The following is a 26,673-nucleotide window of genomic DNA, read 5'->3' as shown; positions in this document are numbered from 1 at the left end:
GGGGCTCACTGTGGTCCAATTTTCAATTTATACATGTGTGATGTGGAAACTTGAAGCCTCCAGTGCACAAACACTGAGAATGGGCTTTACAGTGAAGTAGGAGACATCGTGTGTCCAGCAGGAAAACGTCTGAAATATATTTGCAGATTCATAGATTTTGGAATTTTTAGATTTATTTTTTGGATGTATGTGTGTATTATATATGTGTATATGTGTACATGACAAGGGACAGGTGAAGACGGACAGGTGAAGGACTCAGTGTTGTTTATTGCATCATGTTATTTTGATGACTGCTAGATGGTCATACAGAGGTTCTTTTATGTTGTATTATGTTTTTCTGATAATTGTTGGAGCATTTGATGTAAGACAAATGTTCGTTTGAACGGACAATTAAGTTTTATCTTAACTTTAATGAGGGAGACGGAGTATACGACAGTGCAGGACAGAAACAAACCAGTGTGGCTTAAGGTGTCACTGCCATTTGAACGCGAGCATCTGAGCTTCTTTAATGACTCGATGTTTAAAGTTTAACTTGAAAGAGGATTAATTGTGTGTTTAGTGTTTCTTACCCACATTCCTGAGGACTGAAAGAGGACAGCTATCTTTCATATGCAGGACGTGAACGCAACGCGACCTTAATTCACCTGCACTCATCGCTACTGCTGTATATTTTCGCTTAATATTGGTAAATGTGTAATTATTAAATATCAGCTCGGTGGACTGCTAACCTACAGGCTCGCAAACTAACGGTCAAAGTCTCCTTGCCAAGATCGCAACAAATTTGAAGTAAAGTTTGACTTCAGTTGTTTCTTCACCTGCCAGGATGATTGGGTGTTTTAGCTTAAGGAGAGGTGCACTGAGGTCAGTGTACTTTACTACACGACAAGTGTAAGTATTTGCCCGACCATACCTTCCTTAGATCATTCTATAGAATGTATAAACAGGGCTAGTTTGTTACAAGGACAGTCAGTAGTGTAGTGTCTATAATGTGAGTTCCTGGATATAAAGTGTCCATCTGCAATTTTCTGTAACGGTCCCAGTAATATTTTCTGGCAAAGGGTACTGAAGTAGTGTATCACATGTAATGGTTAAGCTACGTTTGAGTGAAAAAAAAAAGTCATAAATGCAGTTGCAAGAAATATACTTTCAACTCATATATTGGGATGTTTGGTTTGAAAAGAAAACTTATTTTAATTCTAAGTATTCTAATTATGATTAACTCCCACTGCTCTTTCATCTGTTCACTCTGTAGATTTCTCTCGTTTTTCACTACATTGAGTGTTTAGTCAGTGATGGTTATTTGAGGTGCTTTAACTGTACTTTAACTCCCTCATGCACCTTTTTTTCTGCTTCTTTCACGGTCAGTGATCATGGAGATTGCGGTGGAAATTAAAAATAAGGTTTTGACGGCATTTCAGGTGCAAATTCAGGAGGCTTATCTCCGCCCGGTTAAAGCCGCCCCATACTAAACCGATATAACACCTACACGAATCTCATGTTTTACCTGCAAGACTCGTGTTTTAATGCTGTTGTTCATCATTTGTGATGTGAAAACATCAGACAAATAAAAAAGTTTGTGTCTTGGGATTAGTTAAGTTACAAAATCCAAACACACAGAGACTCTGGTAAGTGTCTGTTTAAACAGGAGTTTAGCCGACTTCACTGCATTTAACACCAGAGCTGACAGCATCAGAGCTCAGAGCAGAAAACACAGTCACTCTACATTGCTGCTGACCTCCACTTCCATCATCTTGTACAGATTCATTTTGAAAGAGCAATGGCCGATGGGGAAACTTAAGCATGGCCGGCCACTGTGACGGACGTCACTCTTTGGTTTGTGGACTGCCGTTTTAAGTCTCGAGTTTGAGAAGGATCTAGCTGCAGTCTTGCAGAATCACCCTAACCCAGCACTACACACCCACTTTACTACACACACACCCCGGTGTAAACGCAATGCGTCCTGGGCCACATTGAAGGTCAACTGACGTCCTCTATTTTCCGGCAGACTAAGCACAGGACCCTCTGTCCAAAGCTGTTCAACTTGTCTGATAACAGGATAAACAAATGATTTTGTTTTTCATGTGAATTAAAAAGGTAGCCTAATCCACCTCGTGCTTTTCCCCGTTTTTCCCGTTTCCCTAAAAGGTTTTCCTCTTCAAATCGACAATTAGAATAGAAATTAAACCATTAATTTTTCGCTTATCTGTCTAAAAAAATATTTCAGAGTCTAAACGTAGCTGGATAGTTTCCTCTGTCCTGCCAAGTTGATAACTACAGTTTTTAGTTTTGCTGAGCTCAGGATCTATAAGGAGGACGGCTGCTTTACTCCAAACAGTATGAACCTGGACTGTGTGTGTAACAGCTGACCCACTAGATGTGTAGCACAACACAGAACATTAATTAACATTAGATCCTGACAGATGCTGTCGGCGAGATTTAAATAATCAATGAAGTTATGCTACTGTGTCTTGTGAGTTAATGAGCACAAAGCTGGGGGGTCTTTGCTGCATCTCTCTCTCTCTCTCTCTCTCCGCGGAATATTTATCCTGTTATCAAACAAGTTGAACACAGCTTTGGACGAATAACGAACGAATTTGGTCTTTGAAAAAGGAAATGATGTCCGTGTTTATTTGCATATAGAGCGGGGAAGTGGGATCCGATCACAAGTGGTCACTCAAGACGCATGTAAATACCAGGTGTAAACAGACACACTTAAAGCTGTCCACTTGTGATCGGATCACCCGAGACGGATGTTAATACCAGGTGTAAACAGGGCCAAAGTCTAACCCTAACCATGCCTAAACCTAACTAAGTGGGTGTGTTATGTAGTAAAGTGGGTGTGTCGTGTTTGTGCTGGGCTGCAGCTTGATTTACTTGTGAGTTTAGCGATTTGACCGTCGCCATCTTGGATTTGACCATCACCATCTTTGATTTTTGGAGCCAGAAGTGACCATATTTGGACAAGAGGGCAGAGCTGACCCTAGCGCTAGCTGCTAGCTTGGTTAGCACGGTGCATTTACAGTCTATGGTTAACTTACCTGTGATAATGCTAATGCTAATTTTCGCCAGCAAAAATCAGACTTAAAACCATTAAAACAAAATATACTTACCAGAAAAACTGAACAGCTGACTCTAGAGGGTCTTTTAATACAACCAAACGCTGAACAAGTATAATCTTCAAAATTCCACAAAATATTCTCATACAATGTATCTGTAGGTTCTCTAGGCAGACTTTCAAAATTCTATTTAAAAAATTCCATTAAAAAATCTAATAAAATTTCCTTCAAACTCCACCATATTCTTATTCAACATGTCCCCCAACCATCTATGTGATGATTTTCATGTTGTTTTACTGCAGCATTTTTTAACCCCATAGTCATTGACTGTCCTTGATTGAATGCACCCAACCTTTCTCCCTCTCCCTCTTGCTCTAGCTCTCTTTTTCTTTCTGCAGAATTTGGTTTCATCTCACTATTTCGGCTTTTCACTCACTTGTTGTTGTTGTGTTTTCCTCTGTTCTGTGTGAACATGGTAAACAATACAGTAAACAACATACTGGAGCTGCAATGATTTAATCAATTGGTCGAACGACAGAAAATTAATCTGCTATTTTGAAAATGAAATCACTTTTTGTTTTAGACATTTTCATCTTTAGTCATGCAAAAAATGATCCGGTTCCAGCTTCTCAGATTTGAAGATTTGCTGCTTTTATGTGTCGTATATGACAATAAACCAAATATCTTTGGGTTTTGGACTGTTGGTCGGACCAAACAAGACATTTGAAGACATAGACTTGAACTGTGGGAAATCAGAATGCACATTTTATGAGAAGTCATAGACTAAACAATTAATCAGTTATGAAAATAAGCTACACACAGCTGCTAGCATGGCTTCAGATTGTTGTTCTTGTTAACACATTTGAAGCATGTTATCCTTGGATTCACTGTGGACAGTGCTCACCTGTCAAGCCAAGTAGATACAGTAATTCAGTCACAAAATAACTTAAAATCCAGAACAGAGGACATTCCTAGTCCTTATTACTGTCTTAACAACCTGTAACTTGTGCTCATGTGTTTGTATTTCTCCACAGACAATTATCGACCATGTCCCAGACTATCCCTCCGATTCTCTCCGTCCTCCCCACTCGGGCTCTGGTCGATGAGAAGTTCAAGGTGTTGGTGGAGAATCTGCCTGCAGGATCTCCAGTAACTCTTCACTCCCTCCACCACTCTGAGGACAAGGACTACTGGGAGGCGTATGCCCACTACATCAGTGACCACAGAGGAACAGTGTCTGGTGGGTTCTCCTCCTCTTTATCACAAACATATTTTAAACCAAAGTTTTGCTGTCTGTCCTCAACTTCACAGCTGGTTTGCTTGTTGGATATTTTGTATGTTTTGTTTTCTTGTTGTTGACAGTCGATTGCTTTTGTAGTTGCAGAGGATTTGAGTTTTGGCGGGACATACGCAGGAATAGAGCCCATGGGTTTGTTGTGGAGTATGCGTCCTGTCCCAGGTAGCCAAAAAGGCCGCAGGTAATATGTGAAGTACTATCTCTCTGAAACTGCAGACCAGGACTGTGTGATGTCATCTGAAATTAGGGATTGGCATTTTAAATAATGTCAATATTCAAGTATTTGCACTAAGTTATTATAGAGTACTCGCGTACTCGCCAAAAATATCTAACATAAGAATAGGGACGAAGTTTAACATTAGATAGCTTGCACTGCACATTCATTTCATGTATTTTGTCGAAATACTTCACTCTTATGCCTGGTCGCCATTCTGCCTGTCACGTTAGATTGACTGATGTCTGACTGAAAATGTTGAACATTCTTTTTACTTAAAAAAATGTTACCAGTTCTGTCATTTTTGCCGAATCGATCTGTGCAGATATTCATAGATAGCAGTTACATCGCTGTATCCAGTTTAAAAAATATAAAGTTTTAGTACAAAACACAGTCAATTTATGTTTATATTTATTAGTACTCATGCTCATTCCTATCTGAAATCAATATCATTATTAATTGTCTTATTTACCACTGTTATTTTTAATTAAACGATTTCTTGTTACATACACCTGTGCACAAGATTCTCCAAATGAGTCAGATTAAGTAGATATCTTTCAATTTACAGTCTTTTCAGCGCTAAAGTCCCTCTTTTTGTTACTATATTTCCACTGCAGCTAAACAGGGAAACACTGTCTGAGGAAACACAAAAAGGGAATTTGATGCGAAAAAGACTGTAAATGTGGAAGACATCCACTTCATTTGACTAACTCAGACTGCTGAAGCCTCATATAAGCTTCACATCAACTTTTAAATGCATTTTTGCTCAACATGACTGTGTGGATACACTGGATTTTGGTCATTTGAAGGGGATCTTAATCATGGTCAGTATGAACAAGAGGAATGATTACAGCAAGCAAAACCTATTTCAGTGTTCATATGGACACCTGACTGTTGTTTTAAGACGAGTTTGAAAACTTGTGATCCTATCCTTTAATTAACTCACCAAAACAAGTTGGTGGAATGATGCCCACTGACAGTGATTTGTTGTTTGACTGTTAGGGTAGGGAGGGATTTGTTGTTGTACTTTACAGTGCATTAAAGGGTAAACAACAACACCTGAATGAATGCGTTTACTGAACATAGCAATGTGACTTATATTAAATTGGTTTCAGTAAATGATCTACTGCAAATATGCAGGAAAACTTCAGATTATGTTACATTACACAAATGTAAAACTACCAGATGTGTGCAGCTTCACAAAATCAAAGACCTTGGTTAGTTCTTCTCAGTTAGTTCTTAATTTCCAAGCTCTTGTTAATCGGTAAAATACAGTAAAGTGCACAGAAATGGAGGAAGCCCTGTTTGTCATTAGGTGAAGTTTGCACATTGTGAATGTTAAATGCCCTTTTCTTTACCTGTCAGGTTGAGAAAGACGGACGTCCACAGCCCCATGCTGGTCAACATCTCTGTCTACAGTGGACACATAGCTGAGGGCTTCAGGGAGCAGCCTCCTCTGGCCTCAGCGCTGACTGAGAGGTGGTACATGGCTCCAGGGGTCCGGAGGATTGATATCAGGGAGAAAGGAGTGCGAGGGACCCTGTTTATACCTCCAGGTACGCCTGCATCATCTGAAAAAAACATCAGATGATACTGATCTTCAAAAAGACCCTTATTTGTTTGATTTAGGCACGATTAATGATCGCTATCTTTTAAAATCATTTTCTTTATATATATTCTTTGTAATCTGTTTCTCCATACCTCAGGTCCAGGACCCTTCCCTGGGCTGATGGATATGTGGGGAATTGGTGGAGGGCTGATCGAGCGTCGTTCGGCCTTGTTGGCATCCCATGGTTATGTGTCTTTGGCGCTGGAGTATTTCTCTCCCGGTGAACTGAAGTCAGCAGAGCTAGAGTTCAAATATTTTGAGGTTTGTTATTTTATTAATTGTAGAGTTTCCACTGTCTGTTTGAAGGGTATCAGTTTCTTTATTGTTGTGATGTATTTTTGGTAGAGACTCTTTCCACACATGATACTTTTTATAAATCCCTTCAAAGTTTAAACTATTATAGATCAGCAACTATCGTAATAATTAATACTATTAATAGTAGTAGTATTAGTAATAGTTTAAGTAATTTATGAAGTAAAAAACCCAACATTCTCTTTTTCCAGTGTCTCAGTTGTGAGATTTATTTTATTTTATGTGAACAGAGTCAACAGAATTTCTTTTGGTTTTGGAATGTTGTTGAACAAAAGACTTTTTACTGACCAATTGATTAACTTGAGAAAGTTGTCAGATTAAAAGAAAAGGAAAATAAGTCAATTCTTGCAGTCCTAAATTGATGAAAAAAAGAAAACAGTTTTTTAGCTATAACTGTTATTACACAGTAGCTTTAAAGTGTGACATATCTCAGCATCAGCAGTGGTGCTATGTTTACATGATGCAGTCTAAAGTAAGTTACCAGCTCTGAATAAACTGATGCTACAAACTATTTTCAAAGTTCCTATTATATAATTTTAGCAGACATCTGCCAGCCAGTACGCCACAAATACCTCCTCTTATAAAGGATGCTCCTGTTAGTCCCTCAGATTCAAAATGGCCTATGAGAGACCAGACCTGAAGCTCCCAGGTGGAAAGCTATCAGCTAACAGCACCTGGAGAGAGAACAGGGGCAAGACTGATAGAGATAAAACAACAACATAAAAACACTGACAAGCTTGTAACTCAGATACCAGTAAATGGCTCCTGCATTGTTTTCATTGTGGTTTCTGTGGGTGTAATGGTCATACTGCAAAAGGCTGGAAAAAGTTCACCAACATCAACTCACTAAACAGCAGTGTATCTTCACAAGAGCTTGTTGGAAACTTACAAGTACTCAGTGAGAACTTGGCGAGGACTTTACACACAAATTTTGCAGGTACATATGGAAAAATTTTGAAATTTGGGTTTATCAAACATTCTTTCTTTTTTTCTTTTCTTTATCTCCTGGTATCTACTTCTGCACAGGCGGCATTTAATATCGTAAAGGATCATCCTCAAGTGATCCCAGACAGAGTTGGAATTTTTGGTATTTCCCTTGGCGCAACTTTTACGATGTATTTGGCAGCTGAGAGCACCATTATCAAGGTAAGTAATAGTCACAGAATATCTTGGAGTTGCTTTTTCTTTAGTCTTGAATATGTGGTTATTAACTGTGTGTCACTGACGACTGACCAACACTTGTCATCATCATCATACTAATACTAATGTGCAGAGAGCCCAGTATTTATATTTGTATCTATATTTCTTGAGGCAGAGAAATTATTTGTATTTGTATTTGTATTTGTATTTGTATTTGTATTTGTATTTGTATTTGAATAAAAGTGGAAACACAGAGACAGCACAGCATGTAAGCGGGAGGAACTTCAAATGCAATTATTGCTTTGCACTTTTCATTTATTGCCTATTTTTCACAACCTAACTTTATGGAAAGGAGAAGGGGAACAACAGGTTATGGTGAGTTGCTTGAGAGCACTTTGCGCGTCAGTAGCTCAGCTTTATCTCTGGCTGACATCCCCAACTCTAGGAGTGATGTCCAAAATAGGAAATACGCATCATGTAGCAGGTGGATGTGACTCCCCTCGTTGAGACCTCCTGATAGACTGAGACTGAGATAGCGATGTAACTGACCTGTGCACTGGTATTTGACATGCTTTTTTTCCCCCAGAAACTAATAATTTTTAAAATATTTGTACGAAATAAACGTTCTTAAAAAAACCCGCTATTTGCACTTTGCCCAATAACATATTTGGATTCGGCACAACCCCTAATACTAATTCATGAAATGTAATAATCTTTTGTTGGATTGAAAACTCAACAAACAGCATTCTTGTGTTGTGTTCCAGCCTTGGTGTTGTGTTTGTGTCAATGGCGGCCACTTTTATCCACGTGGGGAAACCCTCAGTGCATTCTATAAAATGATAATGAGGTAGGTATTCAGTTCTGTCAGTAACATAAATACAGCACACACAGTTTCACAGTTGGACTGATATATAAATTATTTATTACTTGTGATGGCAGGAATTCTCACAAGGTACGTGTGGATGAGAATGACCATCAGATATGGCGAGATGTAACTCTACCAATTACCAGTGACCTCTCGAGGAAAGTGGACGTAAGTATGTTGCACTATATATTGGTTTCATTAAGTCTCCAACACGTCTGCTACCCACCTCTGTTATTAGGAATATAATGCCCTTCATGTGATGTTCAGTAAGTATAATATTTACCATGTTCACCATCTTAGTATGTTAGTATGCTAACGTTTACTACAGCTGAGGCTGATGGGAACAATCACATCAGTTACAGTTAAAACTGAAATAGCATCGGATTGATGCAATCATATAAATGGCTTCACTAAACTATTTTTTAAATTCCAAAAAAAACCCAACTTATAATGGTTCATTCTAACTAACTTCAGTTGTTCCTTATGGTTGATACTTTGTTAGGTGAGAAAAATAAACTGTCCAGTGTTGTTGGTCAGTGGTCATGATGATCAGAACATACCCGCAGTGGAGTCTGCTGAGGATGTGAGTACACACACACACACACACACACACTGGACAATGTTTACAGTTATGTCTGCACCTGATAATGATGATATTGTATGCATGCTTCTCCTTACCTTGCGAGGAAGTTAGATTCATGAGATCCCAACCTCACAAGATCATGCAAGAATCCATCTTGTCAGATTATACGCTTGTGTCCGAACCACTGGTGGTTCAGACCAATCAGCGTCCACTGAGGAGTCTCGTGTTGTTGGGCTGAGCATGTGACCACAACAAAGGGCAAGAGTTGTGTGTCCACACAGCAGCCCAGGCCTTCATGGGGCTCCCACTACCTAAGACCAGTGAGAAGAGCACCAACTTAGATGATGAGAGTCCAAAACGGACTCCAGCTCCCAGCAGGCTTTGCAAACTCTCACTTACATGTGACGTCCGACTTGCTCAAACTCTCGTTCCCCATTGGACAAGACCCGCTGGCAACGCACAGGAAGTTCCATGATGTCACCGAAGATATAAAGCTGAGAGCCGAGCAGAAATCAGTACTTTTCATGTAAGCAAAACACGTATGTACTGCTGCTCTACAGTCTCTCCTCGCTGGTTGAGCTTGAGATTTCTTTTGGTTCAGTCTGACCATAATCCCCGGATCTTAAGAAAGACCGTTGTTCAACCTCTTCCTGCAGAAGAAAGGCGAAGGATAACCTCTGTCCCCCCCTCGTCTTTAAGTGAGTCAACTTGCTGCTCTTTCTCCACACATCCACCCAGAGAAGCCCAGCCACCACAACCCGCCAACAATGCAAGGACACCGGCTTCTTTCAGCATCCAGCCGAAGAACTGAGTTTGGACCTAACTGATGGACTACACACTCACCTCCTCACTTCCCTAAACAGTCCAAATAAGAGGCTACGTCTGTGCTGCAGTAGATTATTGATAGTGTGTTATTTTGAGCTTGATTTCTAATTGTTGTTATACCACAGACTATTAATCTGGTTGTGCAACTGTGAGTGCTTATTGCTGCCGTTGTTACTTTTGGTGTGTTTATCACACTTAACTGATTTTGGTGCTTGTCCAACTGCCTGGACTGCTTTGTGATGGTTCGCCATCATGTGAAAGACTGTGGGTTGCATTTTATTTGTTGAAGTCAGACCACAGCCAGTGAATTAGGATATTTGCACGCCACGTGTCTGTGGAGATAAAAGCAAGCGCCACCTCTCCTCATGATCTTTTGTTCAATGGTGCACTGTTTTACTTAATGTGAAAATAATGTGAAACGTGTGTGTCTGTGTCTGTCTGCGCTTAAACCATGTATGTTTGTTCTTGTCTCAGGTCTCTCTTAAAATAAATTAGAGGCATCATTTGTCCAATCAGGATGCTTGTGCAAATTGAAGAAGAGGATCATGTTACCTCATCACATTTTGTTACTTTTTCATTGCATCTAATTGTTAATAAAACAAACAAAATTACATGTCTTAAATCAGGTAATGTTACCGTAGGGCTGCAGCTATCTATTGCCATGACAACAAGTTCTTTACAGAACTGAAAAATAAAAGTTCTTGTTAAATCTAATAGCTCAGTTACCTGTGTACGAAGAAATAGGGCCTCTGGTTAAATATGTCCACCTAGCACAATACATTTGTTTGATCTTTGACCCCCAGGTCGCCCAGATGATGCATACAGCAGGGAAGGATCACCTGCTGACCAGACTACATTACCCTGATACTGGACATGTGATTGAGCCGCCCTACTCGCCTCACTTCAGAGCTACTAACTTCATAATAGAAAGCACAAAAGCCAAAGGTGAGTTCTACTTGCACACAAGGAGGTGACTATACTAACCATTACACTAACAAAACTATACTAACAAAACATTTTATCAGAGAACCAAATGATAATTTCTTTCATTATCAGATGAAATGCATCAGAAACACATAATACTGTTAAAGTGGAATTTCAGCAAGGAAACATAGCTGCAAGCTTGCAAGAAATATCAGGGTGGCAGCTCACCGTCGTCCCTGTGTAGGATCACTCCATTTTTAGGGGTCCCTGAGTGATCATTTGTTGGCAAGCAGCTCAGAGTGTGATCAGAAAAACACTGTGGAGCAGTACTTTTGGAGCAGCTGTCAACAGGGCAGAGCAGAAAAGACATCTGCCATCTGTTAAAACTGAACAGCACTGAAAAGTTTGATTTTTAGATTATAATCTTTATTTTAATGGCATTTGATGACTATATTTTCACTGCATAACTGATTCTACAGGATCTCCTTGACAAATTTCTTTACAAACGCTCTTAAAAAGTGAAATCCTTTACATATATTACAATGATAAACATGAGTTTCCAAGTGAGGTCCCACAAGGAAAATAATTGTTGCAGCAATTTTAACACTTGCGCCACTTTAGGCAGTGAGTCTACAGTACAACTTTTACTACAGTAAGTTATTGCTGTTGTTTCAAATGTGTTTTGCGTCTTCAACTAAACTTAAACCTGCATTAACTGAAGCAGAATGTATCTGCTGGGGACTGGTGTGACAGAATGATGCTGAAAATTACAAGACTTTGCAGCTCTGGTGTCTATGTACTTTATTCTGCCTTATACTTCTAATAAAATCCTCCAGCTGTGTTTGTTTAAAGTTTTAATAATCTGTATTTTCAGACTGTTTCAGCAGAATCTTCTCTCAGATATAACATTGTGTGTTGCAGCGATTTTACTGATGGGAGGACAAACCAAACCTCATTCAGACGCTCAGGAGGACTCCTGGAGGAAGATCTTGGCTTTTCTGCAGCAGCATCTTTACTCCACTTCAAGTCCCAAAGCCAAGATGATGATTACATAAATTCAGATAGACCCCAAATAACTGCTGGAAAATTACACTGATATATAATATATATATCAGGTGTAGTGTGTGTGTATATATATATATACACACACACTACACCTGACTACATGGCATTGGGGTCAAATTGTGCCTCTATTTCATTATTTATGTGTCCACAAAGCCATAATACTGAATGAGACAGACTGAATGAGTATTATTACAAGGGCTGCAACTAATCTGTCAAGTATTTTCTCAGTTAATTTATTAGTTGTTGAGTTTACTGTCATAGAGGGCTAAAGAAACTAAAACATAATCATATGTAATGTCAATTATTCAATCCAATCACTAGTGATTAGTATTCAGCTGCTGTGATGTCATTTCCACGTGTGTTAACAAGCGTTTTTAATGAGGGGGAAGGAATAGATGCCATTTTAAAGATTTTAAAACACATTATTGTTCCAAGCAGAGTTTTTTTTATTTTCTTAATACATGTCTGAGGGATCTTTTAATATACACTAATGCACATCGTTATCATCTTATAACGCACAATAAAGTGTCTTGATACAAGAAAATAACAGATAAGGCAGCAGAGTTTGACATTTCCACATTATTTATTACAGCGCTTCAAAACATTGTTACTTGACACAGAAACATGGATGAGACTTTAATTAACTCAGGGATTTTGATTGAAAATAATATTAAAAAAACTAGGGCTCGTACATTTTTGTTTTTATTCTTAAAGGTGCAGTGTGTAGAATTTAGTGGCATATAGCAGAGCAGACTTGGCAGTAATTGAATATAATATTCATAAGTATGTTTTAATTAGTGTACAATCACCTGAAAATAAGAATCATTATGTTTTCGTCACCTTAGAATGAGCCCTTTATATCTACATAGAGAGCGGGTCCTCCTCCATGGAGGCCGCCATGTTTCTACAGTAGCCCAGAACAGACAAACCAAACACTGGCTCTAGAAAGGGCCTTCCATGTTTTTTGCGAGTTTCACGGCCACAGTAGGTTCTCCTACAAGCTTCAAAGGGGAGAGGAGGGAGTATTGTGTTGTTTGCAATCTGCATCCTCACTGCTAGATGCCACTAAATACTAAACACTGGTCCTTTAAAAATGGTCAGTAACAGAAAGCTAGTATAGTGGCTATTTACTAGTAGTATAACTGTGAATTAATTATTAATCAGTTTTTTGTTTGTTTTGGGTTTTTTTTTTTTATTTACTTAAATCGCAGTTAAACCAGCTACTTGCTCAGTCGGTCGTTGGTCTGCTACCTTAACAATCTGACGATTAAAGTCTCCTTGTCGAGATTTAAACAACCTTGAAGTAAGTAAAAGTTTGACTTCAGTTGTTTCTTTACGAGAGGTGCACTGGGATCATTGTACTTTAGGACACGACAACTGTAAGTATCTGTTAAGAAGACTAGGTCAAAACCTAGTAACGTTATATGGCTGGCCCGTGTTTGGTCAACGTGTGAAACTGGCCATTTTGTTACATGGATAGTCAGTGATAGTGTCTATAATGTGAATTCCTGGCTATTAAATGTTAATTTGCAATTTTCTGTAGTGGTCCCAATAATATTTGCTGGTAAATTGTACTGAAGTAGCATATCACATGACGTGGTTAAGAAACGTTTGAGTAAAATAAAAAAAAGATTAGAAATGCAGTTACAAGAACAATACTTTCCACTCATATCTTGAGATGTTTGATTTGAAAGAAACTTATTTTAATTTTAATTATAAATATTCTAATTATCTGTTAACTCCGCCTGCTCTTTCATCTTTTTACTCTGCACATGTTTCTCGTTTTTCAGTCTTTATTTAGTGTTTTGTCAGAGTGATGGTTATTTGGGGTGTTTTAACTGTGCATGCGCCTTTTTTCTGCCTCTTCATCTGCATCTCCAGAGCGGCCGCCTCACAACTGATAGAACAGCTACATGAGTCTCGTGTTTTACCTGCCAGACTCGTGTTTTAATGCTATTGTTCATCGTTTGTGATGTGGAAACGTCAGAGAAATAAAAAAAAGCTTGCGTCCTGGTATTAGTTCAGTTATAAAATCCAGACGCACCGCAGAGGGTCTCTCCTGCCGGCTGCTGACAGCGCTGTCAGCCGGAGAATCGATCACACTGGACGGTAGAGGAAGAGACGTTAGAGACGCTGGTATGTTCCTGTTTAAACAGGAGTTTAGCCGACTTCAGTACATTTAACACTGACTCTAAACTTCATCACTCACTCACTTGTTACTCGTACAGCGTGGCTGTGGCTCAGTCAACAATAAATCGTCTTCTGATTAGAAATAAACTTGCATTCTGTGTGTGAACTGTCTATAGCTGAATATGGTGCTATCCTGCTTTGACATACATCGTGTTGGTGTTCGAGTTTGCTGTCTGTTGTGGTTTAAAATGTTCTTAAACGGGTGTAAAATATTGTTGGCAATTCAAATTAATACAAAAATCATGAATGTTGCGACATCATTATATAGACTTTGTCCTAGCAGCCCAAACTCTGACTGACTTCCAGCGTCCCTGGAATAATTACAAACCGAAAACTCAAACAACACAAGAACAAATCAATCAGTTTGTAAATGAACACTCAAACAACACAAGAACAAATCGATCAGGTTGTAAACAAACAATGTCATGTCACAAGTCCACAAGTCTTTTAGATTTGATTAATGTTCCACATTTCTTCACTGCAGTTGTCCAGACATTAACTCCTTTGATTATGACACAATGACATTTTACATTTGTCCTTACTAAATGCTTTTTGAACATACAAATTCCTCTCAGGTTATATTTACTTTCTCTCATTGAAAACAACCCTTAGATGCTGTTAGGTAATTGTTGATTTTTTACTCTGTACATGATTTGGAGTTTTGAAGTCAACCAGATCTTTAAATTTTAGTGTTTTTAACTTAATAAAAAGTGAGTTTGTTGGTTCTCTAGAAATAGTTTTGTTTATGATTCATATGGCTCTTTTTTGAAGAAAAAGTTATATATGGGAGTATAAAGGAACAGTATAATGTGTATAATGAAGCTTGATTTAGAAAATCTTTGGCTTTATATAATATTGCAATTGATTTTGATGTTAACACATTAATATAATTTGTATGTGGTCTCCAGCATAATTTATTATCTATTATCACTCCAAGAAATTTAATTTCAATCACTCTTTGATTGCTACATTATTTATCACGAGTTTCTTATTTGAGTTATTTGAATGATTACTAAAGATTATATATTTCCTTTTACTTAAATTCAGTGTTAGTTTATTTGCATCAAACCAACTCTTTAGCTTTTTCAGTTCCTTTTCCACTCTATCCAGAAGTTGTTTCAAGTTGTCCCCACAATAAAGAAAACTTGAATCATCTGCAAATAGAATAGTTTTCAGTGTTTTGGACACTTCACATATATTATTGATGTATAAAAAAAACCCAAAACAACAATGGTCCCAACACTGAGCCCTGGGGAACCCCACAAGTAACCTTTAGTAATTGTGATTTGAAATTTTGTATTCAGAAATACCACTACTGCACATTCCTTATTTTTTATTGCCATTGTTATGTCTTCTACAGATTCTATAAGTGCAAATGAAATTGTCCTATTAGCTCTAAATCCATATTGCTGTCCATACAGTGCATTATGTTTTGTGATGAAGTCAGCAAGTCTTGTACAGAATATTTTATTCCAGTATTTTTGAGAACTGTGGAAACAAGGAAACAGGTCTTTAGTTTGAGAGTACCTGTCTGTCTCCAGCATTATATATTGGTATGACTTTAGCTGTTTTCATTGTCCTTGGAAATACACCAGTTTGTAGAGACTGGTTACAGATATGAGTCAAAGGTTTTGCTATACATTCAATAATATTTTTAACCGTGGACATGTCATTTCCATTCCAGTCTGTGGACTTCTTACTCTTGAGATTTTCAACAGTGTCAATCATTACTTTGTCATCTGTTCCTCTTATAAACATAGATTCTTTAACATATATATCTTTACTTTCCACATCATCTTTACTAGAGGATTTTTTTTTTCATAGAGAGCAATTGTAATTGACAAAAATGATTCATGGGCTTCACCTACATCTTCCACATATACTTAATTCCAGTCTTGTTTCATTAGGTCTTCTTTAAAGGAATTAATAGCACCTTGTGTTTTGTGTCTAATTATTTTGAAGGTTTAACATCTTTCTTGGTCCTTGGTAAATAAATGAGAAACCTTTTCTAGTTTTGTAGGATAATGTTTTTGTCTGTCTAATGTCAAAAATGTCTTCTTGTTTTTTAGCCAACAATCTTAATGACTAAAGCAATTCTCTGAATTTTGCTGTAGTCCAACATGAGGTTCATATTCATGGTTTTGGCCAAAACGTCTCAACAACTGTTGAATGGATTGCCTGCAAAACTAATGATGTTTTCATCAGCCTCAGCTGCACTTTGTTTTTAGTGCTAATTAGCAAATGTTAACATAATAACATGAGCTGCAATGATGAATCGATTAGTTGATCAACAGAAAATTAATCTGCTATTTTGTTATCAAATATTTTTTTATTCATTTTTGGAATGAATATGCAAAAAATTATCCTGTTCCAGCTTCTCAGATTTGAAGATTCGCTGCTTTTATATGTTGTATAATAAACCAAATATCTTTGGATTGGACTGTTGGTCAGACCAAACAAGACGTTTTAAGACGTCAACTTGAGCTGCAGGAAAATATAACACATTTTTCCACTATTTTCTGACAACTAATAAACTAAACGATTAATCAGTTATGAAAATAAGCCTTGAAGAGCTGCTTGCATGTCTTCAGATTGTTGTTCTTGTTAACATATTTGAAGCATGTTATCTTTGGATTCAGTGTGGACAATGGTCACCTGTCAAGCCGAGCAGATACAGTAATTCAGTCACAAAAATACTTTTAAAATCCATAACTGAGGGCATTCCTAGTCCTTGTTACTGTCTTAACAACCTGTAACTCGTGCTCATGTGTTTGTATTTCTCCACAGACAATTATCGACCATGTCCCAGACTATCCCTCCGATCCTCTCCGTCCTCCCCACTCGGGCTCTGGTCGATGAGAAGTTCAAGGTGTTGGTGGAGAATCTGCCTGCAGGATCTCCAGTAACTGTTCACGCCCTCCACCACTCAGAGGACAAGGACTACTGGGAGGCCTACGCCCACTACATCAGTGACCACAAAGGAACAGTGTCTGGTGGGTTCTCCTCCTCTTTATCACAAACATATTTTAAACTAAAGTCTTGCTGTCTGTCCTTAACTTTACAGCTGGTTTTCCTACTGTTTGTATGTTGTGTTTTGTTGTTGTTAATAGTCGATTGCTTTTGCAGTTGCAGAGGATTTGAGTTTTGGCGGGACATACACAGGAATAGAGCCCATGGGTTTGTTGTGGAGTATGTGTCTTGTACCAGGCAGTCAAAAAGGCCTCAGGTAATACATGAAGTGCTGTCTCTGTGAAACTGCAGTCCAGGACTTTGTGATGTCATCTAAAATCAATATCATAATTAATTGTCTTATTTACCAATGTTATGTTTAATGAAACAATTTCTTATTAGATACACTTGTGCACAATTCTCTATCCTCACTGTAGCTCTCTGATTTATTCTTTGTGCTGAACAACAAACAGAAAATCATAGATAACATTTTGGTAGCATATTCAGTTACTAGCAACCCTTTTAGAAAGTCTGCAAAAATAGGCTCTTGTTCACATCTCTTGACAATCAACATATGCTGCATTGTTGCCTACTTTAAGTCAGCATGACAAATTGCTGGTAAGTCTTGACTTACAATGTTTTGATGTTGGACTGCTAAGATCAACAGCTTTGTATTTAACATTAAGCTGCTTGAGCTAATGTTAGCTTCAGCTCTGAGTCCTGGAGGTCTTGATTCAGAGCTTTTAGGTTTATATGCTTAAAATGATGATATGATGTGTAAGTTTAAATAAAGGTTCGGACAATTTGACCATATGTTCACAAATTCTCAAGCGGAGTTCCGTCCAAGTCAGGAATTTCACCCAAACTATACTCCAGTCACTCTTTCCGTGTAGGAGCCACAACTGCTCCTAGACAAGGAATCCCAGACAACACGGTCAAAATCCTCGGCTGTTGGTCTTCCCAAGCTTACCATAGCTATATCCATCGCCACCTCATTGACATCCAAAGAGCCCATTCTCACCTAGTCCACTGAAGTTAACTTTGGGGGATGATGAAGCTGAAAGCTCATAGAGATGTGCCCCCACCCTGAGTCCCAACTACCAGGTTCCTAGATACTCCAGTCACATCACGACTCCAATTGGCCCCGTTCATCCCCATCCAATTGACCGACCCCCTTTTATCCCTCCCCTCGTCCCCTATCATCCCACTGTACACAACGTCAATCAACCTCCGGCTCCTGTTCATCTCCCCCGGCGATCGACCCTCTTTCGTCCCTCTCCTCTACCCTAATCATCCCAACGCAATTGACCCTCATCCAATTCTTCCCAAATCTTCTCACCAAACCCAATCTTTTAAATACAACACGAATGGTATGGTCTTTGTTAGGGAAAATCACTAAAATACAGTAGACAGCTACAGCAGAGTGCACAGAAATGGTGGAAACCCTGTTTGTCATTAGGTGAAGTTTGAACACTGTTAATGTTAAAGCTGAAGTGCCAGACTTTTGTCTGTAAAGGGGGGCGCTCAGCTGTGATTGTCTGAGTACAAAGATGTTACTAGCACGAGGGGAGGACATTTCTCTTCGTTTGATAACATTAAAAGTAAAGTTAGAATTTCTGTCAGCTTCCCGACTTTTTAAAAGAGAATTTGATCCCTTTGGGCCGATAACATTTAGAAAGTCTGGAAGGGTTGCACAATTAACAGCCAAACAGTCGGGAATGTTGCCCCCAACATGAGATTTTAAAACTCTGTATACTGGGAAATACAAAGAGATTTATCTGCTGGTGATAGGCTTAATTAGCCTTGTGTGAACTCGTTTGGCAAGGGCTTGGATGTAACAGACATTCATTTATATGTAAAAGTTCTGCACTGCAGGTTTAAATGCCCTTTTCTTTACCTGTCAGGTTGAGAAAGATGGACGTCCACAGCCCCATGCTGGTCAACATCTCGGTCTACAGTGGACACATAGCTGAGGGCTTCAGGGAGCAGCCTCCTCTAGCCTCAGCGCTCACTGAGAGATGGTACATGGCTCCAGGGGTCCGGAGGATTGATATCAGGGAGAAAGGAGTGCGAGGGACTCTCTTTATACCTCCAGGTATAACCTGCATAACCTCCGAAAACATCTCCAGTTTACTGAACTTCAAAAAACACCCATTTTTTTTCTTTGATTTGGGCACGATTAAGGATCGCTTTCTTTAAAAAATCATTTTCTTTAGACCGAGTTTGTAATCTGTTTCTCCATGCCTCAGGTCCAGGACCCTTCCCTGGGCTGATGGATATGTGGGGAGGAAGTGGAGGGCTGATGGAGTATCGTTCGGCCTTGCTGGCGTCCCATGGTTATGTATCTTTGGCGCTGCAGTATTTCTCCCCCGGTGAGCTGAAGTCAGCAGAGCTAGAGTTCAAATATTTTGAGGTTTGTTATTTTATTAACTGTACAAAACAACAACATAAAAACATTGACTAACTCGTAACTCAGATACCAGTAAAATTGGCTCCTGCATCATTGTCATTGGAGCTTCTGTGGGTGTCATGGTCATACTGCAAATTGCTGGAAAAAGTTCAACCAACATCAACTTGCTAAACAACTGTGCGTCTTCACAAGAGTGTGTTTGAAACTTACCAGTACTCACTGAGAACTTGGCGAGGACTTTACTCACAAACTTTGCTGGTACATATGTAGCATGAAATTTGAGTTTATCGAACATTCTTTCTTTTCTTTATCTCCTGGTACCTCCTTCTACACAGGCGGCATTTAATATTGTCAAGGATCATCCTCAAGTGATCCCAGGCAGAGTTGGAATTTTTGGTCTTTCCATTGGCGCGATTGTGACCATGTATTTGGCAGCTGAGAGCACCATTATCAAGGTAACAGACCCAAAAAATCTTGGAGTTGCTTTTTCTTTAGCCTTGAATATGTGGTTGTTAACTGTGTGTCATGGAGGGCTGACCAACACTTTTATCATCATACTAATCGGTGAAATCTATTGATGTAATTTTTTGTTGGATTGAAAACTCAATAAATATCATCATGTTGTGTTCCAGCCTCGATGTTGTGTTTGTGTCAGTGGCAGCCACTGTTTTCCACGTGGGGAAAACCTCACCATATTTGATAAAACTTTGATCAGGTAGGTATTTGGTTCTGTCAGTAACATAAATACAGCACACACAGTTTCACAGTTGGACTGATCAATGAATTAATTATTACTTGTGATGGCAGGAATTTTCACAAGGTACGTGTGGATGAGAACGGCTATCAGATATGGCGAGATTTAATTCTACCAATTACCAGTGACCTCTCAAGGAAAGTGGACGTAAGTATGTTGCTCTATATATTGGTTTCATTAAAGTCTGCAACTCATCTGCTACCCTTTATGCCCTTTATGTGATGTTTGTTTGTTTGTGATGTAATGTACATTTTATATAATTGCACTATGCACTGCAACTCTAACTGTAATATGCACTTTATTTCGCACTTGCACTTTTCTGCATTCTGTAGATACCTATGTTTATGGTCAGGCTGCTATGCACTATGCACTTTATATTTGCACCACACAGCTGTCTGTTTTAATCTATGTCTGTATTTAGGTTGCCATGTAGTGACTGAGGTCAGGACGGGAGTGGGAATATTTTACTCTTTTTTTCCTTTTACCTTTTATTTGTGTACTTTTTTATCATTCTTGGGTATGGAAGAAGTTATATGTGTATGCATGAACTGCACTGTATTTTGAGCTGCACTGCATCAAATTCCAATCAACCTGTTGAAATGGCAAGAAAGTATTGAATTGAATTGAATTGAATTGAATTGAATTGAATTGAATTGAATTGAATTGAATTGAATTGAATTGAATTGAATTGAATTGAATGAATGTTTAGCAAGTATAATGTTTACTGTGTTCACCATCTTAGTGTGTTAGTATGCTAACATTAACTATAGCTGAAGTGGATGGGAACATCATTAGTTTTGCTGTTACTGAAAATTACTAGCAACTTTAGAAATAACTGTACCAGCAACTCTTTAACATTACAGGGAATTATTTGATTCACTGTGAATATAAAATGACTCATTGTTGGAGCATAAAACATTGTAAATATAATTGTTTAAAACAAAGTAAAAAGGTTACCAGTTTAACATTGAGGGGAGGATTCAGTCACAAGGAGACACATTCACCTTCAAAAATGCATAAAAACAGATTAATCTTACGGTGTCTGTTGTCCATAGCTGCTTTATACTGTATGAGAAGCTTCTCCTTCAGTTCATTAAATCCCTACAGCATCTGAAGGCAGCAGGACAGATGTGTTGACACATCTGCAGCCTCTGATTTGATTCGACTGTATTTACCTTCATTAAATCACATGCAACAGCAGGCTGCTACAAATAACCCCACACACCTCTACACACATGAGTGTTATAACTCTGTATCCTGCCTGTCAGATGTCAGCTCATTAATCCTGTGTGACTTCTTTCCAAGTTTCTTTTTTAAGCACATGTGACGTTTCATGTTTTACTCCTTAAATACATTGCTGTGCAAAAGCTGGTGTCACATCAATTAAAGTTAAAACTGAAATAGCGTTGGATTGATGCAATCATAAACAGCTTCACCAAACTATTTTTTAAATGATGTATTTCAATCTTCATTGTCCTATAATTAACTGTTCAAAAAAACACACTGTTTTTGTAGGCTGCAGATTTGTGGTGCTGTGTGTTCACATCACACCACTTGGCACCAGACAACAATTTGCTTTCTGTGTCTTCATTTGTTGAGTCATTGTTACCACCTGACTGCGAGACAAATGTCCCCTCCTGGACAGTAAAGTTAAAAAAACAACTTATAATGGTTCATTCTAACTAACTTCAGTTGTTCCTTGTGGTTGATGCTTCGTTAGGTGAGAAACATAACCTGTCCAATGTTGTTGGTCAATGGTCTTGATGATCAGAACATAGCTACAGTGGAGTCTGCTGAGGATGTGAGTACACACACACACACATACACACACACACACACACACACACACACACACACACACACACACACTGGACAGTGTTTACAGTTATGTCTGCACTTGATTACGGTGATAATGTATGCATGCTTTTCCCTCTTGATTCTGTGTATCTTATATGAAAAGGTGGGATGGTCCATATTAATCAACAGAAGGGAGCAGCATTGTAATTTATGTATTAACCTCTGTTCTCTGGTCACATATAAATAATGTACTTACAAATACTTTCAAATACTCTGGAATGAGCTGCAAAAAACTTTGAAACTAAACTCTCTTGTTTCACCTGAAGATTTTAAAATGATACTAATACTCGCAATCCCACTTGTAACTGTTTTACTTAATGTGAAAATGTCAAACGTGTGTGTGTGTGTGTCTTTCCATGCTTAAACTGTGTATGTTTATTATTGTACACAGGTCTCTCTTGAAAAATAAACCCTAATCTTAATCAGACCACTTGTTTGAATGAAGCATTAAATGAATAAATTTGAGCATTCGGCATAATTTCAATCAGACTGCTTGTGCAAATTGAAGAGGATCATGTTACGTCATCACATTTTGTTACTTTTTCATTGCGTCTAATTGTTAATACAGTGGGAACTGCTTATAGTGATCATTTCTGTCCGGGTCAAATTGATCGCTGTAAGCGGATGATCATTATAACCGATTTTTTTTCTTTTTGTTAATTTCTCACCATCTAATTGACATTTGTATATTTATTACATGAATATAAAGTAATGAAATGGGCAGTTTCACTATTTACTGAATTTTATTTGAAACAGCTGTTTCAAAGGTTTGTTGTTTCACTGCTGCATCTCATTGGCTCGTCTTTGGCAGTTTGTCATAAGCTTCAAGGAGACTACGATTTTCATTGAGAGAAAATTTTTCCTTCTTTTTCTCCCGTCATGATTTCAATGTGCGCGCAGTACCTGCCTCAGGTCACCAGCAGGCAGCAGACGGATTGTGCGTTTAGGCTGCGGGGGTGGGGGCCACAGGGGTACCGCAACGAGAAAGTTGAACCAGAATTGAAGTAAAGTTAGGCTTTTGCTGACAGTTTCTCAACTCATTTTAAAAAAGACGAGAGAGAGAGAAGCAGTGAATGAGAAAGTGAATGAGGAGAGCAAGCAGTGGTAGTGAGAAAGCCGGTGAATGAGAGGAAGAAAACATTATTTTCTGATTGTTTCAAATGGAGGTGGAGGTGTCCACACAACCCTGCAGAGGTGCACTGCAACGCCTGATAACTATGGGAGTAAGGTAAAAAGGAAATAGAATTACCATAGTTTAAAATGTTTTTTTCCGTATGTTTTCATGTATGAAAAAACCCAAAATGAACACTGTAAGCAGACTTCTTGATTACTATAAGCAAATTATTTAAACAGCACTTGTATAGGACTGGTTCTGTCCGAGCTTTTTGATCCATATAAGCGGTTGATCACTGTAACCGTGATCACTATGAGCGGTTTCCACTGTAAAACAAACAAAATTACATGTCTTAAATCAGATAATGTCACCCTAGGGCTGCAGCTATCTATTGTCATGACAACAGGTCCAAATAAATTTAAATCCATCTTTACAGAACTGAAAAATAAAGGCTCATATCACATCTAATAACTCAGTTACCTGTGTACAAAAAATACAGCCTCTGGTTAAATATGTCCACCAAGCACCCCACATTTGTTTGATCTTTGACCCCCAGATCACCCAGATGATGCATGCAGCAGGGAACGATCACCTGCTGACCAGAGTGCATTACCCTGACACTGGACATCTGATTGAGCCGCCCTACTCGCCTCACTTCAGAGCTACTAAGTATTTAGTGGACACCACAAAAGCCAAAGGTGAGTTCTACTTGTTACAGGGTCAGACAGGGAGGTGACTATACTAAACATACTATACTAACAAAACATTCACCTTTTATCAGAGAACCAAATGATGATTTCTTTTATTGTTATCAGATGAAATGCATCAGAAACACGTGAGACTGTAAAAGTGGAATTTCAGCCAGGAAATGTAGCTGCAAGCATGCAAGAAATATCAGGGTGGCGGCTCACCATCGTCCCTGTGTAGGCAGATCACTCCATCTTTAGGGGTCCCTGAGTGATCATTTGTTGGCAAGTAGCTCAGAATGTGATCAGAACATGAGTCAATGAAGATTTATGAAAGTGAAATTCATGGAGCAGAGGATTGTAGCCTTTCCAAAATTAGAGCTGTACTGTTGGAGCAGCTGTTAACAGCACAGAGCAGAAAGGACGTCATGCCATCTGGTGAAACTGGACAACATTAAAAAATTTATGTTTTTTATGTCATAATTATTATTTTAATGGCATTTGATGACTATATTTTCACTGTATAACTGATTCTACAGGATCTCCTTGACAAATTTCTTTACAAACGCTCTTAAAAAGTGAAATCCTTTACATATATTACAATGATAAACATGAGTTTCCAAGTGAGGTCCCACAAGGAAATAATTTCTGCAGCAATTTTCAAACTTGCGCCACTTTAGGCAGTGAGCCAACAGTACAACTTTTACTACAGTAAGTTATTGCTGTTGTTTCAAATGTGTTTTGCGTCTTCAACTGAACTTAAACCTGCATTAACTGAAGCGGAATGTATTTGCTGGGGACTGGTGTGACAGAATGATGCTCAAAATTACAGGACTTTGCAGCCCTGGTGTCAATGTGACATGACAATATGACATGACATTGTGTTCTGCAGTGACTTTACTGTGGGGAGGACAAACCAAACCCCATTCAGATGCTCAGGAGGACTCCTGGAGGAAGATCTTGGCTTTTCTGCAGCAGCATCTTTACTCCACTTCAAGTCCCAAAGCCAAGATGTGAATGATTACATAAACTCAGATAGACCCCAAATCACAGCTGGAAAAATGTACCATTAATATATACAGATGGGTGACAATTTAAAGGAAAAACCAGGCTTGGATGCTTGACCCCTACAGTGAGGAGATCCAGTGGCTCTGTTATGCTCTGGGGGGCATTTTGCTGGCATGGTTTGGGTCCACTTGACCCCTTAGAGGGAAGGGTCACTGCAAATCAATACAAAGTTGTTTTGAGTCATCACCTTTATCCTATGATGTAACATTTCTGTCCTGACGGGAGTGGTCTCTTCCAGGATGACAATGCCCCAATTCACAAGGCGCAAGGGGTCACTGAATGGTTTGACGAGTATGAAAATGATGTGAATCATATACTATGACCATCGCAGTCACCAGATCTCAACCCAATTAAACACCTATGGGAGATTTTGGACTGATGTGTTAGACAGTGTTCTCCACCACCATCATTAAAACACCAAATAAGGGAATATCTTTTGGAAGAATGGTGTTCATCCCTCTAGAAGAGATCCAGAGACTTGTAGAATCAGTGCCAAGGCGGATTTGCAGTGACCCTTCCCTCTAAGCTGACAAGTAGATCCAAACCATGCCAGCAAAATGCCCCCACAGCATAACAGAGATAACAGAGCCACCGGATCCCCTCACTGTAGGGGTCAAGCATTCAGACCTGGACCAGTTTTTCCTTTAATTCATCACCTGTCTGTGTATACTCTATATATACTACACCTTACTAATTGGTATTGGGTACTCATTTTATTGATCATGTGCCTTTTGATGTGATTAATTGAAGTGCACAAAATATGTTCTTGATTTAGCGGACCATCTTGTTTTTTGGGGTCAAATTGTGCCTCTATTTTCATTATTTGTGTCCAGAAAGCCATAATTCTGAATGAGACAGACTGAATGAGTATTATTACTAAGGCTGCAAGTAATCTGTCCAGTATTTTCTCAGTTAATCGATTAGTCCTTGGGTATATAAAATCTCACAAAATGGTGAAAAATGTCAATCACCATTTCCCAAAGCCCCATATGCAACCTGACATGTCTTGTTTTGTCCCGACCAACAGTCCACAAACCAAAGATATTCAGTTTACTGTCATAGAGGACTAAAGAAATCAGAAAATATTCATATTTAAGAAGCTGGGACAAGAATATTTTAATATTGTTTCTTTAAAAAATGATTCAAAACGATTACGCCTACTATTAAAATAGCTGGTGATAATTTTCTGCCAATCAATTAATCAATTAATTTATCATTGGAGTTCTAATTATTACGACTCAATTATTTAGTCTGACATAGCTTCTTATTAGGTGTTTTTTGAGGGAAGATTATCCTAACCAGTCAGAAGTGATTAATATTCAGCTGCTGTGATGCAGGTGTGTTAACCAGTGTGTTGTACAAATTGATTGTTAAAAGTCACTGTCCACTTAAAATGTGTTTTTCTTATTGTTCCTTCAATTTTTAATGAGGGGGAAGGAGTAGATGCCATTTTAAGAATTTACTGTAGTAATTTGAAATTTGTATGTGGGAAAAACATGTCAGACACACATTATTGTTCCAAGCAAAGTATTTTTTAATGTCTTAATACATGTCTGGAGGGGATCTTTAAATATACAAAATTACACAATGTTATCATATAATAACGCACAATCAAGTGTCCTGATACAAAAAAATAACAGAAAGCGTGAGATTTCCATATTATTTTTCTTTATTACGAGGCTTCAAAACATGGTCACTTGCCAAACAAACATGGAGGAGACTGTGTTTAATCAACTCAGGGATTTTGATTTAAAA

General features: G+C 38.5%; 2 protein-coding genes across 9 annotated transcripts; both read left to right on the top strand.

The window, feature by feature from the left end:
- Positions 1-575: 575 nt before the first annotated feature.
- On the top strand, positions 576-12,707 carry LOC121890333 (peroxisomal succinyl-coenzyme A thioesterase-like). 4 transcript variants are annotated; one of them, XM_042402461.1, is made up of 11 exons: positions 576-888; positions 4,091-4,296; positions 4,435-4,534; positions 5,933-6,123; positions 6,274-6,437; positions 7,515-7,634; positions 8,393-8,475; positions 8,568-8,661; positions 8,996-9,076; positions 10,705-10,846; positions 11,747-12,707. In XM_042402461.1, the coding sequence occupies exons 1-11, from the start codon at positions 824-826 to the stop codon at positions 11,878-11,880; spliced, it is 1,380 nt and encodes a 459-aa protein (XP_042258395.1). In that variant the 5' UTR covers positions 576-823; the 3' UTR covers positions 11,881-12,707. The 4 variants fall into 4 exon arrangements, with proteins under 4 accessions (XP_042258395.1, XP_042258398.1, XP_042258397.1 ...); XM_042402464.1 differs by lacking the exon at positions 576-888 and adding an exon at positions 1,706-1,833; XM_042402463.1 differs by lacking the exon at positions 576-888 and adding an exon at positions 2,054-2,094.
- A 110-nt stretch (positions 12,708-12,817) lies between these two features.
- Positions 12,818-24,973, top strand: LOC121890337 (peroxisomal succinyl-coenzyme A thioesterase-like). 5 transcript variants are annotated; one of them, XM_042402478.1, is made up of 11 exons: positions 12,818-12,986; positions 16,868-17,073; positions 17,207-17,306; positions 18,934-19,124; positions 19,279-19,442; positions 19,775-19,894; positions 20,072-20,154; positions 20,247-20,340; positions 21,914-21,994; positions 23,721-23,862; positions 24,743-24,973. In XM_042402478.1, exons 2-11 carry the CDS (start codon positions 16,881-16,883, stop codon positions 24,865-24,867), a joined length of 1,293 nt encoding a protein of 430 aa, XP_042258412.1. In that variant the 5' UTR covers positions 12,818-12,986; positions 16,868-16,880; the 3' UTR covers positions 24,868-24,973. The 5 variants fall into 5 exon arrangements, with proteins under 5 accessions (XP_042258412.1, XP_042258409.1, XP_042258410.1 ...); XM_042402475.1 differs by having other exon boundaries at positions 12,818-13,193; XM_042402476.1 differs by having other exon boundaries at positions 12,818-13,269.
- Positions 24,974-26,673: the final 1,700 nt, after the last annotated feature.

Source organism: Thunnus maccoyii, chromosome 23 (assembly GCF_910596095.1).
Source record: "Thunnus maccoyii chromosome 23, fThuMac1.1, whole genome shotgun sequence".
Taxonomy (NCBI): domain Eukaryota; kingdom Metazoa; phylum Chordata; class Actinopteri; order Scombriformes; family Scombridae; genus Thunnus; species Thunnus maccoyii.
This window is presented reverse-complemented; position numbering and strand designations above follow the sequence as displayed.

Coding starts and splice junctions, on each gene's coding strand:
- LOC121890333 (XM_042402461.1), top strand. CDS start 824: ATGATTGGGTGTTTTAGCTTAAGGAGAGGTGCACTGAGGTCAGTGTAC. Junction 4,297..4,434: donor CCACAGAGGAACAGTGTCTG/GTGGGTTCTCCT, acceptor TTGCTTTTGTAG/TTGCAGAGGATTTGAGTTTT. Junction 6,124..6,273: donor GACCCTGTTTATACCTCCAG/GTACGCCTGCAT, acceptor TCCATACCTCAG/GTCCAGGACCCTTCCCTGGG.
- LOC121890337 (XM_042402478.1), top strand. CDS start 16,881: ATGTCCCAGACTATCCCTCCGATCCTCTCCGTCCTCCCCACTCGGGCT. Junction 17,307..18,933: donor GGCAGTCAAAAAGGCCTCAG/GTAATACATGAA, acceptor TTTACCTGTCAG/GTTGAGAAAGATGGACGTCC. Junction 19,125..19,278: donor GACTCTCTTTATACCTCCAG/GTATAACCTGCA, acceptor TCCATGCCTCAG/GTCCAGGACCCTTCCCTGGG.